This window comes from Telopea speciosissima, chromosome 7, assembly GCF_018873765.1.
Source record: "Telopea speciosissima isolate NSW1024214 ecotype Mountain lineage chromosome 7, Tspe_v1, whole genome shotgun sequence".
Classification (NCBI taxonomy): domain Eukaryota; kingdom Viridiplantae; phylum Streptophyta; class Magnoliopsida; order Proteales; family Proteaceae; genus Telopea; species Telopea speciosissima.
In genome coordinates this window covers 23,141,474-23,160,303 of record NC_057922.1, presented here as the reverse complement: position 1 = coordinate 23,160,303, position 18,830 = coordinate 23,141,474, and the positions used below count along the sequence as shown (strand labels likewise).

Here is an 18,830-nt window from a genome sequence, read left to right as displayed (position 1 = left end):
AAACAAAAGAGTTTTCCTCCACCCACAAGATGATGATTCAATCACCATCTTTGGGTTCACAAACCCTTATAGGGTTTTAGTATATTCCCAAAATACCCTCCCAATATTTTTCGTACATCTGAAACCCTTGTTGTCCCATTCACCATGGGCAAAGGGAAATTCCGTCCTTTTTCAAATGTCATTCTGGCACATGACCTCTTATTTGAAAGAGATGATCTTTTGCCAACTGAGTTGACCCCTTTGGGTCGTTTCTCTCAAATGTACGTCTAGAAAATAACTATGTCCGAGAGTGTAAGTGCTGTGCCGAGACACGTAGGGAATGAAATCACCACCCGCCCAATGAAAAGCAGATTGATCCTACCGTGCGTGCCGCAGTACGGGACAGAGAACATGGTCCCAAACGGTCTATCTGAAGCTGGCCCTTCGTTGAAGTGACATTAAAGAGTCCGAAATCTCTTTTTTGGAGTAATACAAAAGGAAGACCTTCGAATCATTTGGCCATAGATTTTTCACCCCCATTATCTTCTCTCTACCTCTCCACTGGCTACAGTTTCAGTGCAATTTCAGTGCAATTTGTGTCTGCGACACAAACAGAGCAGTGTTACCTGACTACCTGAGTGGAGTTCAATCTATTTTCCCTCTGACGGCCTGTCATGGCTGTCAACCTTTCCCTACTGCAACTCCCTTCCATCCCCTCCCACTCACTTCGGATCAAACTTAACGCAAATGGAATCAAACCCACTACACCCAGCTCAGTCTATGCCGCAAAACTCGGTGGTCTGATCAATTTCCTTCTTATTCTACTACCTTCACTTTCAGTTTTGTTTACTCTTACTTTTGTCAGTTTTATGTATTAATGTGTGGTTTACATTGCAGGTACTTCACGGTATTCTACCATTACTTGCTGCTCTTCAAATGACCGAGGACCTGATTCCGTGGACGACAGCATTAAGGACGTTGAGCGCCTTCTTGAAGAGAAAAAGCGCGCCGAATTGTCTGCTCGAATAGCTTCCGGAGAATTCACCGTTCAGCAATCATCTAGGTATGTTTTACTCGAACACCAAAACACCTTTCGTGAGATACCCATTTGTTTCTTTCTTATTCTTCTTCTTCTCCAAATACACACCTTACAGGACCTGAACACAATTATCGGTTACCCATCTGTGTTCCTTACATCACTTTCCTCTTTGGAGTTGGCTCTGTTCTTTGTTTATCCCCTTTGATTGTATTGTTTGATTTTGGTGCTGCGAATAGTCTTACGTCTGTATTGAGAAATGGCCTGTCAAACTTGGGTGTTCCCCGGGAATTTCTGGATTTCCTGTCTCAATTGGGTGGCCGAGGGCATCCAAAGATTCCAAAGGCCAGAGGAGATATCAAGGCCGTGCAGGGTCAGGCCTTCTTCATTCCCTTGTATGAGCTCTACCTTACTTATGGTGGAATATTCAGGTTGATATTTGGTCCAAAGGTTTGCTTCATCCTATTCATACTTGTTGTTATTTGTTTCAGAGATGAAGTGAATAATTAATCAATTTTAAATATGATAAGCTCGTTACAGGTCTTTGATCAATCATTTATTCATTGTTTTTACAGTCCTTTTTGATAGTTTCTGATCCTTCTATCGCTAAGCATATATTGAGGGACAACTCAAAGGCTTATTCGAAGGTAGATTAACTGATGGATCAATCTATTGCTTCTTGCTTTTGATGAGCTCATGGCTAGTTGTACATGCTGATTTAATTTCACTAAATTCCTGACATACAGGGTATTTTAGCTGAAATTTTAGATTTTGTCATGGGGAAGGGACTGATCCCTGCTGACGGGGAAATCTGGCGTGTCAGACGACGGGCTATAGTCCCAGCATTGCATAAGACGGTAATTCAATGACTCTATGGGTTATATTTTCCTGTTGCTTGCTTCTCATCCGCCTCGCCACCTCTGCAGTTCTGTTTTTCATTTCTTTTTTCAATATTTTCTCCTTTTACTGGTGAGTAACATCTGAACAGTACCTGCTTTTCATGCTGATAACTGTAAAAGACTTTTTTTCCCCCTCTTTTTGGGACAATATGATGTTACATTTTCTTTTGATTTTCTACTTGTAGTATGTAGCAGCTATGATTAGCCTCTTTGGACAAGCTACAGAGAGGCTTTGCAACAAGCTAGATGTTGCTGCATCTGATGGGGAGGATGTAGAAATGGAGTCCCTTTTTTCACGATTAACCTTGGATATCATTGGCAAGGCTGTCTTTAATTATGATTTTGATTCTTTGTCAAATGATACTGGAATAGTTGAGGTACATGCTCTGGATTCATTTTCTTTCTTCTTTTTTTCTCTTCAACTTTGTTTTGGTTTGACGTACTACTTATATTCATTTTTGTTTCAATTGAATTCACTTTTGAAACCTTTAGTTCACATCTTTGTACATCTACTTTTGGTTGACTTTCTACATATCTTCATTTATGTTTCAATTTAATTCACTTACAAAACTTTTAGTTAACATTTTTGTACATCTACTTTTGGCATGTGCAGGCTGTTTATACAGTTCTGCGAGAAGCAGAAGATCGAAGTGTTGCACCTATTCCATTCTGGGAGATTCCCATTTGGAAAGACATCTCACCACGTCAGAAAAAAGTCAGAGTAGCTCTCAAGTTGGTTAATGATACACTGGACGATCTGATTGCAATATGCAAGGTACTACTGGAAACACCGAATGAATGATTAAGAAGACTACAATTGTCTCTTACGAAATCTCTCTCTCTCTCTCTATTTAATTCTGACCAGGGATTCCCTTTTCTGCTCAGCTGCACCTCCCCAGAAAACTTTTGCATATATATGCACGCACACATACAGAAAAAATCTTGTTGTAACCAAGGTTGGTTTTTACCACAAAAAAAAAAAAAACCAAGGTTGGTGAAAAAGAAAAAAAAGTTGTAACCTTACTCTCTTTTTTTTCCCCCTTTTAGTACAACAGACTTTTTTCAATCAGGGTAAATCTTCTCATTTCACATGCTTACTCAAAAAATTTGCAGCTTTTAATAATGACAAGTCACTTTCAAATACTTTGAAAATCATCCTTTTTTTACTCGTACATTAAATAACTTTTGGGAATAGGAAAGGGGCAATCAAAATAAGGTTACAACTTCTCACTTCACCATTTTGGTGACAACAAGATGAATATACTTATGTATCAGACATGGACATTTGTGTTTTCTATGTAATTCTGCATCAGGTTCCATGTCAAACACCCATATCAAAGATGGATATTTAATAATTCAAGGTTAATAAGGGAGCACACAAATAATAATTAGCATCTGAGATGGGAATTACTTGGTGTTGTAAAGCTTGGAGAAGAGAACCTAGAGTTTTTTAATGTTGTAGTATCCTTGATATGGATAATAGTTAAGAGCAGACACTAACAAAATATGGATTCATGGTGACGTAAATCAAGGTGCCAAGGGGGTGAAACTCAAGAGTTTGAACTGGCTGAACATCGATTTGAGAACTAATAGGAGGACATCGACACCGTGTATGTTTTCTTCTAGAATGCATATGGCTAGAATTTCCCTCTTAGTACTGATGTTATGTCATCATCACTGAAGTCTTATCCCAACTATTTGGCATTGGATACATGGATCCATTAACTATTTCATTTTTTAAATATCTTCAACAAAAATGTGTATATACTGATCTTTTCTCACTACGCCCGCCTCTGTACTTTTCAACACATCCTCATGTGCCATCCTAACATTTAGTATGCAAGATAAACTGTTAGAACAAACACCAACCAAAACACGAACAAAAACGAAAAACAGAGCAAGATGACATGGAGATTTAATGTGGTTCACACACCAGTATGGTGTGCTACGTCCACGGGCAAAGGCGAAGTTGTTTCACTATGTAAATCGGAGAAAATTACAATGGAAATCTCACAAGAACACCCAAAACGGTGCTGCTTCACTCTCCCAGAAACCCTAAATCGAAAACCCCAAAATTCTCACACCTTACAACAAAACGGGTAAAGAATATAAATACTCCTCTATCGGATCGGGTCAATCACAGATCTCAGGGGGGGGAAATCCATTCGGGTTGCCATAAAAAATGTCGGAGCGGGTCATTCTTCGAAACGGGTACAAGAATTCGAGACTTACATAACATAAACTTTTGACCTTGAATCAACACCATATTTTTTTTTAGATTGGATTTGTTTGAAAAATTCATGTATTATATTACAGGCTATTTGTTTCATAACTGTGGGACTTTGCATGTTGTATTTCCGTTTCAAAGTATGGATATCCTTGAGAAACCCTTTGGTAATTATAAAAAGAGTCTTCTACTTTATGCAAATGCATGGAAGGGTTGTAGTTTGACCTTATAACTGCTGTCTTATACTCTTAAATATTTAGTTAAATGACTCACATGTGTGTGTTTAGTTATGTACTCAAGGTGCACCAGTGCTAATTTTGTTGTGCTATACAGCTACCTATAGTTTCATGAATGCTGCATAGACTTGTCTGCTTGCAATTCCTATAGTTAGTTCAGTTTACTGCTAAGAAGATCCTCAGTTGGATTTTGCATCCGTTTTATGCATCTGCAGAGGATGGTGGACCAAGAAGAACTGCAGTTTCATGAAGAATACATGAATGACAAAGATCCTAGTATTCTTCACTTTCTTTTAGCATCAGGAGACGATGTATGGTACTATTTTTATGTTTGCAATGTATGCCTATAGTTGCTGCCAACTGATTGAAAATTTATCTTTGCATAATTGAGGATGTTACTTTTCTTTTAGGTTTCTAGCAAGCAACTTCGTGATGATCTGATGACGATGCTTATAGCTGGACATGAAACATCTGCTGCAGTTTTAACATGGACATTCTATCTACTGTCTAAGGTATTTAGCTTGTGTAGAAGGATTTAAGGCTTCAGTATCCATGACCTGGTATTCATCTTTCATCTTAATGCTTCTGTTGTTAACTGGGTCATTTTCTAAGTTCTAATTATTGACTGAAGTTCAAGCTTTGGATTGTTTTGATTACAATAATATTTTTCATCACATAGCTGGCTTGGGGACAATTTAAAATTTAGATTGAATATACCATCGTACATAATCATATTTCAAATATCCAGTGTTTGGACCAAGTTTTCCTTCATGCATGGTGAACAAAGAATCTCTTCACCCACCACCTTTATGGCATTTGGATGGGACTCTTGGGGAGTGTAAGGGCATTTTGTACTTCGTACTACGCGGGTTTGAGGGGCAGTGATTCTGCCCATCAATTCTGAGAGAATCTCTTCACCGTGGGTGAAGAAAAACTTTCTCCCCGGTGTTTTCACTGAAGGGTCTCTTTAGAATTTAAAATAAATTCTAGAATCAGTTTTCTGTTTTTTTTTTTTTTTTCTTTTTTCTTTTATAAAAAAAAATCTGTTAAAAACATTGTTAATTTATGATAAAAGACCTACATAATCTCGTGCTCCCAAAGTGAATCTTGGGAGTATGGGCTGTTCATCATTTGAAGTATGGCGGGGGGGGGGGGGATACTTGAAGAATTATGGATATGATTGTTGAAAATATGCAAAAACCTGAGGCTAACTTGTATGAGCTATTTGATGGAAAATTAATTAGAAATTGCATTGCTTCAAGGCTTGTCAAAGTTTTAACTTTGTGTATTTCAAGCATATCTACTTCCCTTATTGTTTTGATATGTCAAGCACGGTTGTTTAGATCCCTAATATTTATTTTTTAATTCCTGGCCTTTCTTTAAACAAATGACCATTTTCTTATGAAGTAGGAAATGTGTCATTTCAAATTTCATCTGTAACTATTTTCTGAATCAGTTGTAACTTTTCAATCCCTGTAGGAACCTAGTGTCATGTCCAAGCTCCAGAATGAGGTTAGTAATTGAAAGGACTTTTACATTCCCTTGATGTTTCATGGAGTGTTTGAAAAGAAAAGAAAAAAAGGATTTGCCAGCGTACTCCATTTTCCTTTTTTTTCTTCTGGATTTTAATTTTTAAGTCATTAATCTCTTGGTGCATGCTGATTGCTAGGTGGATTCTATCCTAGGAGATCGCTTTCCAACTGTTGATGATATGAGGAATCTAAAGTATATGACTCGGGTAATCAATGAAGTAAGAACTTTCTATCCACTTCCTTTATATTACTTTGTATGTACTCATTCATGTATAAGATAACCAAATCCAGTTTCCCATATATTCAACTACTCTTTTCTTTATTTTACCTTTACCCTTGTTCTCCTTTCTTCCGCAGTCCTTGAGGCTTTATCCACAACCACCTGTCTTGATTCGCCGTTCTCTTGAGGATGATGTACTTGGAAAGTATCCAATAAAGAGGTTGTGGTTCCAGTTAACATAGATATTTGTATTGCTCTATTTCAAAATTGTTTTGTTCTGTTTTTACTATGAAACACTTTCTGTTAAAAGAAAATATGTTCTGTTCATTATATAAACTTTAAAAAAAAATTATGTTCTTCATATTTGATTTTCTTTTTCTTTCTTTTAGGGCAAGTGGAACACCCCAAGACATGCTAAGTACTGATTGGAAAGACATATTTTAACCTTGCGCACAGTGCTGCTTTTGTCAATATTGCTCAACCTGCTGAAAAGCAACATGCTTATAAACTTCCGCTATTGTTTAGAGATGATTTCAAGAGAAACATGCTGTAGAATCCCTGTCTTAGTCCATCTAACTCAATTACTCATTTAAGGTTCCATTGATCCTCAATGGAGTTCCTCCTTAGGTCTATAGTGAACTCGTGAACCAGCATTTTTACCATTTTAAACCACAATTTCAAATTTGAACTTCACCTTTCACCTGGCGCAAAATTTCAGTCTTTACCTTGTAAGTGTCATTTTATGTTCCAATTTGGTGCTACAAATCAAATAGTTTGGGTTACAAAGACAATTAAACAGTCGGCTGTACTTATACCTCATTATAGGACATATGTTCTGGTAGTACATAGCCTTTGTATTTAAAGTATTTAGAGTTCTGCTGGATTGACATTATTTCCTTCAACAGGATGTTCTCACTAGGATATTAATGTTCCAAGCATAATTGGTGGTTATGTTAATTACTTATTCTTTTATGGCAGGGGTGAAGATATTTTCATTTCTGTTTGGAACCTGCACAGGTGTCCCAATCGTTGGGTTGATGCAGACAAGTTCAATCCTGAAAGATGGCCTCTAGATGGACCAAATCCAAATGAGACCAACCAAAACTTCAGGTTTATTTAGTTTTAGCTTAGCTATTTTCCCTTTCTTTCTGATGGAGTGATTTCTGCTGCCCTTCACTGCAGTTGCCTAGATATTTTGAGTTTCTATCATCTGAAGCTCTTTGGTACATCATACAGAATTGGCATGTGCTTTACGAATCACTGAAAAGATTTACACAATTCTTTTTGTAAATATATTTCTTGACACTCCAAATTAGATATGGTTGAAAGAAAGTTCTTATAGTCTCAGAGCTAATAACTGTCAGTGTGCGGAATAATAAACATCCATATATTCAAAAAATGTCATGCTATATTAGGCATGTATTTTTAGAACCTTAAGCCAGGATATCTGTACCCAAGGGAGTGTCCATGCACAGAGACACAAGAGAACCTTTTCTTTTGGAATGGGAGGAAAGGATGTGAGAGATAAAACTGCTGTGCTATCATCATTCACCATACTGGATCACTTATTCACTTACCATATTACATCAACCTGGGTGGTTTGTGGTAACTGATTCCTTCATACATGGCTTTTGCTAAAAACTGGAATTGTCTCCGGAGAACTGGCCTCAAATATGAAACTTTTGAGTATTCACAGATGTCTGGTGATAGACTGATAGGTATATATTTTCATGACACCATGAAATTGAGTGAGCGTTTACTCATTTAACAGTGAATTAGATTCAAAATACAACATCCTTGGAATTTCTTTTCTGGTTTTGGTCTTCACCTTTGTTTTTGTTTAGATCTAGGATGCCTAAGATCTATATAAACCCATTCTGTCAATTTTGGTCTTTCTGTTTCAGCTACTTGCCATTTGGTGGTGGACCACGGAAATGTATAGGAGACATGTTTGCTTCATTTGAGGTAATCTTCTTGTTAACGTTGGAATATCTGTGGTAATGGCAAGTACTTCACAGGTACAGCTGCAATGGTATTATTATTAGGAAGAGCACTGTCACTGCCAAAAAGCTTTCTAACATCAATGCTATTATCTGCCTTGTGGTAGTCAGTAGTCAAACTATGTTGACATGTTGTTCACATTATCATCTAATTCATAGTTATCAAGGCATCGCCAAGGCTTCCAGGCTCCTTGGTCGCCTTGGGCATCTTGCTGCCTTGTTTGTGTTGCCTTCATTTTAGACCCTCTCCAGCACCACATTCGCCTTGCTGCTTTGATAACTATGATCTAATTATATGTTCATTTTAATTGAATATTGCATTGCCTTGTGTCAGAATAACGCTTTGTAAATCCTAAGGGGTAGCTCAGTTGGCAAAGACCAACACCTCATAATTAAGAGGTCATGAGTATCAAATCTCCTTGGGGCCTATCTCCCCCCCCCCCCCCCCCCCCCCTTCCCCAAAAAAAAAAAAAAAAACAGAACGCTTTGTATATTGTTTGAAAAGATGAAATCTGTCTGAACTCTGAAGAGCAAGGGGGAAGATCTCCATGAAGATCTCCATACTTGCCATATCATTTAGACAGAAAACTGAATTTGACATGTCGCATATCCTAAGAATTCCCCATCTATCCAATAGTCATAAAGGCGTACCTAGTGCACGAGGCTCCCGCCATTGCGGGGTCTGGGGAGGGTCATAATGTACGCAGTCTTACCCCTGCATTCGCAAAGAGGCTATTTCCAGACTCGAACCCTAATGGAGTAACCTTTACCGTTGCACCATCTATCCAATAGCCAATGACCAAAAATGGTTCCATGGGGCAAAAATAAAAGCTGGTGCTGAGAATCCTTTTACCTTATTACTTTATTTTTATGTTCATTGGAGAAAACAAAATGTTTAAGGGAATACGAATAAAAGGTCTGCTCCTTTATTGCAAGTGAGGATGCACATGCTGGTGGAAAGATCATAAAAGACCATACAGAAATTCATGCTTATCACGAGAAAACCATATTTCCTTATCCAGAACCCAAGTTTTGAATTGCTGTTGTGCAGAATGTGGTAGCAGTAGCAATGCTTGTTCGGCGATTTAATTTTCAAATGGCCATTGGAGCACCTTCAGTAAGTACTCTGCTTCTTATCTGCCTGCAGGTTTTGCCTTTGCTTTATCTGATGGAACTTAGACAAACTAAGAACCTATGACATTTCATCTGCAGGTTGAAATGACAACAGGAGCGACCATCCATACTACAGAGGGGTTGAAGATGACCGTTACACGCAGAACAAAACCTCCCATAATCCCTACACTGGAGAAAACAATATTGGAAGTGGATGGCAGTAGTGCTGTTAAGAAGCAATCTCCAACTACTTTGTCATCTTTGAGCGTATCTGAAGTTGAGTAGCAACATGATCAGAAAGATCAAGTTACACCGCTCAGTACTATGGGTATGCTACATTCTACTCACACATCCAAAATCATCCGAGCAAGATTCTTAGTGGAAGAAATAAAAATGTTGGGGAGGGTGTTGGGAAAGAGGAGAGAAATTGTCAATGTTGGGGTTGTCAACAATCCATGAGATGAAAAATGAGTTAGTAAACTGAAGTTTCTTCACCCTAACCCACTGTATGAAGCTTTTAAATTGTAAATTACCAGACTTCCCAGATGCCACACATGGCCGATGGAGAAAAAAGAACAAACTTTTAACACCTCTTTCTTTTGTCTAGATAATTCGATTACCAAGAGATTATGCATTAAATAGAAAGAAGGGAAAACTACAGGATGGCTCACCAGTGGGTTTTCCTTTACAAAAGTACCCAATTTTGGGTTTGGGTTTACAAAAGTACCCAATATAGTACTCCACCCTCAATCATGTACATTTTTTTTACCATCATACCCCCCACCAACCCTTCTCAGATCACCTCCACCCAAGCCCACTTTGGGTCGTCGAGTTTCAGATCTACTTCGCGATTGCAGCAGGTGGTGATTGCTACTGGAACAGTTGATTCAATCCCTCTCCCCTCCGCCCCCCCCCTCCCTCCCCCTCCCCCTCCCCACACCCACCCTTCCCCTCTCTGCTCAATCTTCTCTCTTCATCTCAGCCTTCCACCCTTTTTCATCCCTACTGACTGAGTTTTCCCGCCCCTGCTACACCTCTTCCCAATCGTCGCCACCCCCTCTTTCCCGCTGTCATTTGACGGTTTTACCAGCTCCCACCGTTCCTGCCTTGCGCCCTCTACCATTCCACCAGTCCCCTTTGCCTTGTGGCCACTGCCTCTGCCAATCACGACCCCATACTTGGCCTCTATGTATCACTGCCCTACCATAGCACCCAGCCCCTTCAACCCCTTGCCACATCTAGCCCCATCCCCAACCCACACCTGGCATTTCGAAACCATCTACCACCGATGTGCAATTACAGGGGTTGAACGATTGCAAGGATGAGATGGAGATGATGCACATGGGTGCGATAAGGATGGGCCTGCAATGATGATGCAATGCACAACAGGCGAGTGTTGTTGAGGTTTAGCAGAGGGATAGGGAAGATGTAGGGGTCAGCTGGGTGGGGGAAGGGGTAGTTGTTGGATGGGGCGGAATTACAGGGGGCATGGGTCTACATAGGGGAGTGGTGGTTGCGCACGGGGTGGGGCATGAATGTTAGGGGTGGTGTGTGCCACTGTGCCATGTTGCAGGAATGGGATTAGGATTGGTTGTGGGATATGCAGTGGTGCTCGTGTTTGGATGGGTAGTTGCAAGTGGGGCGGGATTACAGGGGAGGGTGGGGGGTGGGGTGGGGAAGCAGGGTGGGGCGTGGTTGCAAGGTGAGCACCACAACCTGCCGAAGCGGTGGGGTGGTGAAGATGGTGGTGGCGGAGATGGTGGTATGTTGAAGACGAGAGAGCTGGTAGAGGGAATTAGGGGCAAAAATATCAAAACATGTAGGTGGATGAAAGAGAGTTTTGCATACTCAAACCCAACGTTGTGTATTTTTAATAGGAGGGGCCGAGGGGGGGAGTTTTGTGTACGACCCGCTTTTATGAAATAAGTGAATATTTTTATATGGGTGTATCTGTTTGTAACTAAACAGAAGTTGTAACCGGACATTTTTATCCATCATATGATGATGTGGCATTAAATTAGTAAGCCTAATATTGTAATTTTAAATTTGGTACAACCTCTTTCTCTCCATCTCCCTCTTCCCCGGGTCCGACAGCCCCCTCGGCAGCCCACTTCACCGCCATCTCCAGCTCCCTCTCCCCCTGCCTCCCTTCTACCTCCGGATTTTCTTAACCGAACCCTCTGTATTCTTCTGCCATATCAACAAGTGCTTCTGGTTCCGAACTTCAAATGTTTTTTTTTTTTTTTTTATGGTAAAAGAAAATATTTATGTTAGTTAAAATAAGTACAAGAGTCTATACAAGGGGTATGGGGCAGAAGCTAAAAAACACCTAAACCAATTGACAAGGGGCATATTACTAATTGACTTAACGGCGAGAGATCTTCAAAAAATAACCAAGGACTTCAAGAGGCCATGGGGAAAGGGATGGAGTTGGAAGAAGTCCAGGTAGCACTTCATTAGAGCACCAAACTTCTTTCAGCTTCAAACCTCTCAAGACAGCAAAATCAAGTCCGTTGAGGATTTCGGTCAGCTCAGGTTCCAAAAAATGATTATTTTTATTTCGACCAGCAGTCGGAAACAGAAGTTTCCCATCAACCAAAAAACCAAAGACCTAACCAGGCTTACCTAAAATTTTGCAGTCAAACCCTGCGCATAACAAAACAAGAAAATCTAATGTGGGTAAATCAAAACTAGACAAGGAAGCATGGTTAGTAAGATCCGAAAAATTCAACTGAGAAAGAGGAATATCACTAGAATTAATTTGATAATGGGGTGGGGCAATGTTTAAATCCAATAACCACTAGTTTATTCGACGTAGAGTCTGACCAGGGTTAGGTCGCACAGAATTAAACAGAAAATTGTTTCGAGTCTGCCAAATAACATAACAAGTTATGATGAAAACATAAAAAAAAAACCAAATTAAAGAGGGCTTGTATGTCACAATTAAACAGAAAATTGTTCCGAACTTCAACTGTTGTTTCACTACAAAGTGTTACAAATGATGCTTAGGGTTTTATCGGTCCTTGTATGTCACAATGAATTTCGAAATGATGAGGAAATCAAATCGGAATCTCAGAATTAATTAGAGAAATCCCACTCAATACACTCCCCATTTGAGCTTGCAATTCCACTCTGCATCTCCTCGATCATGGTGATGGTAGTGGCTACAGTGGTGATGTCCGCTTGTTCCACTTCAATGTTTATGCTAATGCCTCTCTTTCTCTCCTAATCGATTGCATCAATCACTTCATCGTATCAAAACGACGTTTGTATTCTGTGCTTCCTTATCCGTCACTGCCGCAGCTCAGCTGGGATTCAATTGATAAAATTGAAAATGAGAAGGAAAAGAGAAAGCACCAAATACAAATGTCTGATCTTCAGCACAAAGATTTCCGAATTTGTACATGAGATTTTGATGCTTTGAAAGCTCATTCTTCATAGTTTGTGAGTATTAGGTCAGACTGCAATTATTGATTTTCAAAACAAATATTTTTGGTTTGTGAGGAGTTTGGGTTGAGTACCTAAACTCTAGCAGTTTCTTTTTCAAAGCTTTAAAAATTTTATTTAGCTAAAATGGTGTGGAGATGGAAAAGGTCGGATTGCTGCCTCTGATAACTGTGAGAAGTGGGCTGGGCAGGGGTGCTGTGGGAATGGGCTCAACAGCTCCAACTGACAATTTTAATGATTATCCTCTTGACTCTTGCAAGCTCAATATAATTTAGCCCAGCTCAAGAATATGGAATTCATTGCAGACTTGTGAAGTGAAAATTATTTCACTTTATACATTGAGACCTAACCAGCCAATACAGCAATATAGCCAAATTATAGTGTCAAAAAAGGCATTACCGTATGGAACCCATAACTGGACAGTAGTAGTCACACTCTTCACCTGGATAACTGAAAAAGTATATGGGTAGATAGAGTAGAAATGGCTCAGATACTTCACCATCCTACTCTTCCATGCTGATAATGCACCTTAAACCTTCACCTTTCAACATATACTCGAAGGCCTTGTTGATTTCGGAGAAAGGAAGACGATGAGTAATGAACTTATCCAATTCTAATTCCTGCAAAAGAAAAATCATATTTTTCTCACTCAAGGTTGTGATCCATGATACTTTTTCATATGATGGACAAACTTTCCTCAAAATCATTTAGCAGAGTGAATCTTTATAAGTTTACCTTGTTCATGTACATATTGACAACCGAAGGAATGTCGGTTCGAGGTTTGTAATTCCCAAAGAAGGTCCCCTTTAGTGTCCTCTCATTGAGCAAGTTGATGGGTTTAGTCTTGAAGACCACATCCTTGTTGGGCACTCCAACAAGCACAGCTACACCCCATCCCTGTATATGGTTTCAGAGAGAAATCTTAAATGCCAATATGATCGAAATGAAGGAAACCAAGCCAACTGCAAATTGTTATAACAAATATGCATACATCATGAACACATTCAAAAGCAGAAATCATTGCATCAATATTGCCTGTGCACTCCACACTCCTGTCAACTCCACCATTTGTCATCTCCATAAGTACCTGTGTTTTGGTCAAGTTAAGTGTCAAGGTGGGGGGGGGGGGGGGAATGAGGACAATTTTGGGAAGTTACATAAGATCATTGACACAAAGAAATAATAATAAAATCGACAAAGAGGCACTTTTCCACCTCCTGCACTGGTCTGTTATGATCCTTAGGATTCACAAATTCAGTGATACCAAACTTCTTGGCTGGAAAAGAAAGAATAACAAAACAGGAAAAGAGTCAGAGCTTAGACAATACAAAACAGTATAAGATCCAGGTTTCACCATTAATCTATCCTTGGCAATGCTGAGGACTTAATTTGGAAATACAGAATATTACCTTCCTCGAACCTCTTAGGATTCAAATCTACTCCAATAATCCTCGATGCACCAGCAATTCTTGCTCCTTCAGCAGCCTACACATGAAGGCAAGAGTATATCTTATAAATCAATTGAACAACACACATGAAGTCAACAGTTCGCAAATACTTACACCTAATCCCACAGCTCCTAGACCAAAGATGGCAACTGAGGAACCTTTTTTCGGCTTAGCCACATTTAGAGTTGAACCCAAGCCTGAAATTTGAAAGAAAAGAGTACATTTTAAGCAATCATGTCTCTGAAAGAAAAAGCAACAATCTGAAACTCCATTTAAGATAGGAAACCTGTTGAGATGCCACAACTGAGGATGCAGACTTTATCCAAAGGTGCCAAAGGATTGATTTTTGCAAGGCAGCCCGAATGAACAACAGTGTATTCACTAAATGTGGATGTTCCAAGAAAGTGATTAATCGGAGTTCCATTAATGGAAAATCTAGATTTCCCATCATTAATCATGACTCCTCTGTCTGTGTTTATTCTCAGCAGGTCACACATATTACTTTCCTCAGACTTGCAGTGCCTGCACTCCCCACACTCCCCCGTGAATACCGGTAGTACGTGGTCTCCCACTTGTAGGTCTGTCACACCTTCCCCGAAACTCTCCACAATCCTGTCAGCAAGATTTGTTAATTAGGATGCCCTCATATGGCAATATCAAACTGCACTGATCTCTACTTCATATACCACACCAGTAAGTAGAATTGAATAGAATTGTTAAAAGATGAATACATAGTAATTACCATCAGTTAAATAGCTCCGGGATTATGATACATTTTGACTATTTCCAGACATGATTTCCATTTTTTTTGGGATAGGTGAACATGCTGTTGGAATTAGGGAAATTTATAAGATTACCCTGTGTTTCAATTTACAAAAACCCGTTATTAATAATTATATTACCAAATGTTTTTGAAACTATTTTATGTCTAATCAGTGATTAACATTATATGAATACAACATTACAACGGACTAGGGTGGTAACAATAATTAATACCATACTCGTAGGTCTGTTATGCAAAATTGTAAAGTGGAGAGAATACATCGTAATGATACTATTATCATTGGGGTCTTACATATGATATCCACCTTTAGATGTCCTTGTAAAATAAATTTCTTTATTTATGAAATAGAGTTGGACTCACATAATGAAATCTTGATTGGATCACCCAATGGGATCCCACCACTTGGTAGTAAAGTGCAATTTAATATCAGCTACAGTCTTTTAGCCTGATCATTGATTTTTAATAAGACTAATTTTTTAAAAGCAATATATTCCGCAACTAATGTTAATTTGCTGAATCTCTGTAAGTAACTTTTTGATTGAACTTTGCTGATAGTAAAATACTCTCTTCAATTAATTTGAGGCTTCAGAAGTTTTAAATAGGAATCCTAATTGTCCAACAGTTTTCTCCCCCCACCCCCACCCCCACCTTGGTGCAATGTCTTGGAAGTAAATGGGTGAATGGAGACAATAGAAAATATGTGGATGCAGAGTCAACAACATACCCAGATGCTTCATGGCCAAATATGCGAGGAAACAATGGTGTCTGGCCCTGAAAATCCGAAAAACCAAATTATTAAGGCTAGAAACAAGGAATTAACTTGAAGGAATTTTTTTTTTTTAATGTGAATGACAGTCTGAACCACAAGTTTATAATCCACATGAACCCTAAAAGAGGGGAACCCAATAACCCAACTCAGCTAAAACTTACTAACCAAATTAGGCTCCTCTGCATTAGCTTTTCAAAAACAAAACCAAGAAAAGAAAAAAATAGAAGGGGTTCAACTCTGAGAAGATTTTGACAGAATTTTGTTTGGAGAATAGACTAGACTATTATCTAAATCCTCCATACTGCAAGAAATGAACGCCCTAAACCACAAGCATTTGGGTAATAATATACCAAAAAGAAAGGAACATCACAAGCATTTGGGTAATAATCACACAAACCTTAGCCTCCCAGAAGTAGAGATCGGTATGACAGAGTGAAGTATACTTAATCTTGATCCTAACCTCCATAGCCTGTGGTGGAGCCACCTCTACCTGCTCTATCACCAATGGTTTCCCTGCTTCCCGTGAAACCGCAGCTGTTCAAGCATATAAATCACCAAAATCGGATTAGATTACATCACCAAACTTGTATATGAAAAAAATATAACAAATTTTGAGAGAAAAATTAAGAAACCCATATCAGAGAACAATAAAACAGAACCAATTTCATACCTTTGCAGGGAATTACATGACCCAAAGTAGCACTCGACATGGATACCAAAGCTATTCTACTGAAAATTTTTACAGAACTCAAATGCAGAAATGAGCCCAGAAAAATGGATCTCAAAAGGAGGGGAGGGAGAAGAAAGTAAAAGGAAGGGATGATCTACTTAGGTCGACCAGGATTGTTGCGTGTTTATGAGGCACATCAAATCACAGGAAAGAGATAAAAACATGTGTCGGTGAGTGGCTGTGGCCATGTAAGACTTGTACTCTGTTTCTAGTCCGAAATCGTTTGGATTGAAGAATCTTAAGTGGTTAATACTTTATATATAGTGTAGTTGAGATGATGACAACTGGAAATGGCTTTCTTCTTAGTCTAAGAATTGGACATGTGGAGTATGTAGTATGGACCACCTTAAGTCCAATGCATCTACCATGATATCTTGGGAAGAAATAACATGCTTGATTGCATTGTCTTATCCGAGCAATCTTTTTTCAAGAGAATTTGGTTTATTGCACCATTAGTATAATATGATAGTAGTAGAAAAAAAGGCTATTCATTCATGCGCGCCCAACGTTAAATTGAATAAATCAAAATACATAAAGCAGATAGATAACATAATAAACGCAAGGTAAAGATATGCAGTATCCAAAATCAAGGAGTGGAAATTGACTCGATCGCACATGTTATTGACTAGATCATCCAGATTAGGGGAGAAGAAGTAGAATTGAGTCGTATGCGAAATAACAATAATATTATTTTGAAGGGAGAAAACCCCCTGTAAAGGTGGAAAGGACTAGGGGCAGCGTCAGTCTTTTTTCGACAGTCTGTGTTTGGGCACAAGTACATGCCCAGGACAGCACCAATTAGCGTTCCTTTTCCCTATTTTAAAACTTAAAAACCAACAATCGTCTTTTACAATTCAGAATAGATGGAATCGATGACCCTTAATGTTGATTTTCTCCAAATCTATTTTAGAATTTTTTTCTCATTTTTTATTTTTTTATTTTTTTGGAGAAAAGGCTGGGCACCCCCTCCCTCCCCATTGGAAATGACCCATGTCCCTCCTATCATGCCCTCCCATTGGTGCATATATGTTGCCAGCTTGCAGCAAGCAGGCACCATGCCCAACCCTCTCCCTATTTTTAGTTAATAAAAAGAGTGTATCCAATGCATGAGGCTCATGTCATTGTGGGGTCTGGGGAGGGTCATAGTGTACATAGTCTTACCCCTGCTTTCATAAAGAGATTGTTTCCAGACTTAAACTCGTGACCTCTTAGTCACAATGGAGCAACCTTACCTTTGCACCAATGGCATACAAGATTTTTTAATATGATTTTTCAAAAAAAAAATAAAATTATCAAAGGTAAGTGAAATTTTTTGCTTCTTATTCTCAATTCCACTTTCTAATGTTTCAATCGATTATGATTGATTTCTGACTGATTCAAATCAGAATCAATGGAGGCCAATACCTTACCCAAGTTATAAAATTTGTTGCGGTTGTTGTTGTTGTTGTGCAATTGGGAAAAAATAAAAAATATATGGAACCTAATTTTTAGCCTCATCGAAGGGATGCATATCAATTTGATTAGTTGCTTTTAAATTCTTATAATTTAATAAAGAGGATTGGTGAATTTTGCTTTCACTTGGCAAGCGATTGATCAACATTGTCTTTTTGGTAAATAATTGATCTAACATTTGGGTAGGCCCATGTTATAAAGGGTTTTTCACCACTCATTAGTCAATAAGTGGTGCTTGTAAAGCTCATGTTACTGAAAATAAAAAACTCTTTAGGCAATATCTCAGTAAATTATCTGAAAATTTGTTAAAGCATTGTGAAAAGACAAAGCTTTTCAAGAACTCATTTTCAGTATTCTGACTGATTCAAATCATAATCAATAGAGGCCGATACCTTACCCAAGTTACAAATTTTTTGTTGTTGTTGTGGAGTTGGGAAAAAATAAAAAATATATTGAACCTAATTTTTAGCCTCATTGAAGGGATGCAAATAAATTTGATTGGTTGTTTTTAAATTCTTATAATTTAATATAGAGGGTTGATAAATTCACAAGGATTGGTGAATTTTGCTTCCACTTGGCAAGCGACTGATCAACATTGTTTTTTGGTAAATAATTGATCTAACATTTGGGTAGGCCCAAGTTATAAAGGTTCTTCAACATCTCATTAGTCAATAAGTGGTGTACATAATGCTCATGTTACTGAAAAGAAAAAACTCTTTAAGCAACAACTCATTAAATTATCTGAAAATTTGTTAAAGCATTGTGAAAGAGACAACTTTTCAAAAATTCATTTTTAGTATTGTTAAAAAGACAAATTGGGATGATGATTTTTCTTTTGATAAAATCAATGAATTTCTTGAGCTTTCTGAACATCTAGAAAGCATGATTTTCTAATCCTATTTTCCAACAAATTAAACAAATCTGCTTATATGAAAGAAAAAAATCCTTCTTAAATAAT

At 38.4% G+C, this 18,830-nt stretch overlaps 2 protein-coding genes across 5 annotated transcripts; one reads left to right on the top strand and one right to left on the bottom strand.

Annotated features, from left to right (window-relative positions):
- Positions 1 to 555: 555 nt before the first annotated feature.
- LOC122666911 (protein LUTEIN DEFICIENT 5, chloroplastic) lies at positions 556 to 9,806 on the top strand. Of its 4 annotated transcripts, none has more exons than XM_043863020.1 (16): positions 556 to 775; positions 869 to 1,042; positions 1,255 to 1,465; positions 1,591 to 1,662; positions 1,762 to 1,872; positions 2,100 to 2,291; positions 2,528 to 2,689; positions 4,593 to 4,688; positions 4,788 to 4,889; positions 5,857 to 5,889; positions 6,047 to 6,127; positions 6,267 to 6,349; positions 7,108 to 7,239; positions 8,034 to 8,094; positions 9,181 to 9,243; positions 9,339 to 9,806. In XM_043863020.1, exons 1-16 carry the CDS (start codon positions 654 to 656, stop codon positions 9,525 to 9,527), a joined length of 1,884 nt encoding a protein of 627 aa, XP_043718955.1. In that variant the 5' UTR covers positions 556 to 653; the 3' UTR covers positions 9,528 to 9,806. The 4 variants fall into 4 exon arrangements, with proteins under 4 accessions (XP_043718955.1, XP_043718957.1, XP_043718954.1 ...); XM_043863022.1 differs by having other exon boundaries at positions 557 to 775; positions 869 to 1,039; positions 9,181 to 9,246; positions 9,342 to 9,806; XM_043863019.1 differs by having other exon boundaries at positions 557 to 775; positions 9,181 to 9,246; positions 9,342 to 9,806.
- Positions 9,807 to 13,096: 3,290 nt separating this feature from the next.
- Positions 13,097 to 16,525, bottom strand: LOC122669619 (alcohol dehydrogenase 1-like). Its single transcript, XM_043866417.1, has 10 exons — positions 16,361 to 16,525; positions 16,088 to 16,224; positions 15,646 to 15,692; positions 14,424 to 14,749; positions 14,252 to 14,334; positions 14,099 to 14,174; positions 13,904 to 13,965; positions 13,681 to 13,776; positions 13,425 to 13,586; positions 13,097 to 13,309 (listed from the first exon to the last, which is right to left on the bottom strand). Exons 1-10 carry the CDS (start codon positions 16,398 to 16,400, stop codon positions 13,193 to 13,195), a joined length of 1,146 nt encoding a protein of 381 aa, XP_043722352.1. The 5' UTR covers positions 16,401 to 16,525; the 3' UTR covers positions 13,097 to 13,192.
- Positions 16,526 to 18,830: the final 2,305 nt, after the last annotated feature.

Excerpts from the sequence above, each read along its gene's own strand:
- LOC122666911 (XM_043863020.1), top strand. The coding sequence starts at position 654 with ATGGCTGTCAACCTTTCCCTACTGCAACTCCCTTCCATCCCCTCCCAC. Across the intron at positions 776-868 it reads GTCTATGCCGCAAAACTCGG|CATTGCAGGTACTTCACGGT; the intron begins TGGTCTGATCAA and ends ATGTGTGGTTTA. Across the intron at positions 6,128-6,266 it reads TGACTCGGGTAATCAATGAA|TCCTTGAGGCTTTATCCACA; the intron begins GTAAGAACTTTC and ends TTTCTTCCGCAG.
- LOC122669619 (XM_043866417.1), bottom strand. The coding sequence starts at position 16,400 with ATGTCGAGTGCTACTTTGGGTCATGTAATTCCCTGCAAAG. Across the intron at positions 14,175-14,251 it reads TAGGAGCTGTGGGATTAGGT|GCTGCTGAAGGAGCAAGAAT; the intron begins GTAAGTATTTGC and ends CTTCATGTGTAG. Across the intron at positions 13,777-13,903 it reads ATAACAGACCAGTGCAGGAG|GTACTTATGGAGATGACAAA; the intron begins GTGGAAAAGTGC and ends ACCAAAACACAG.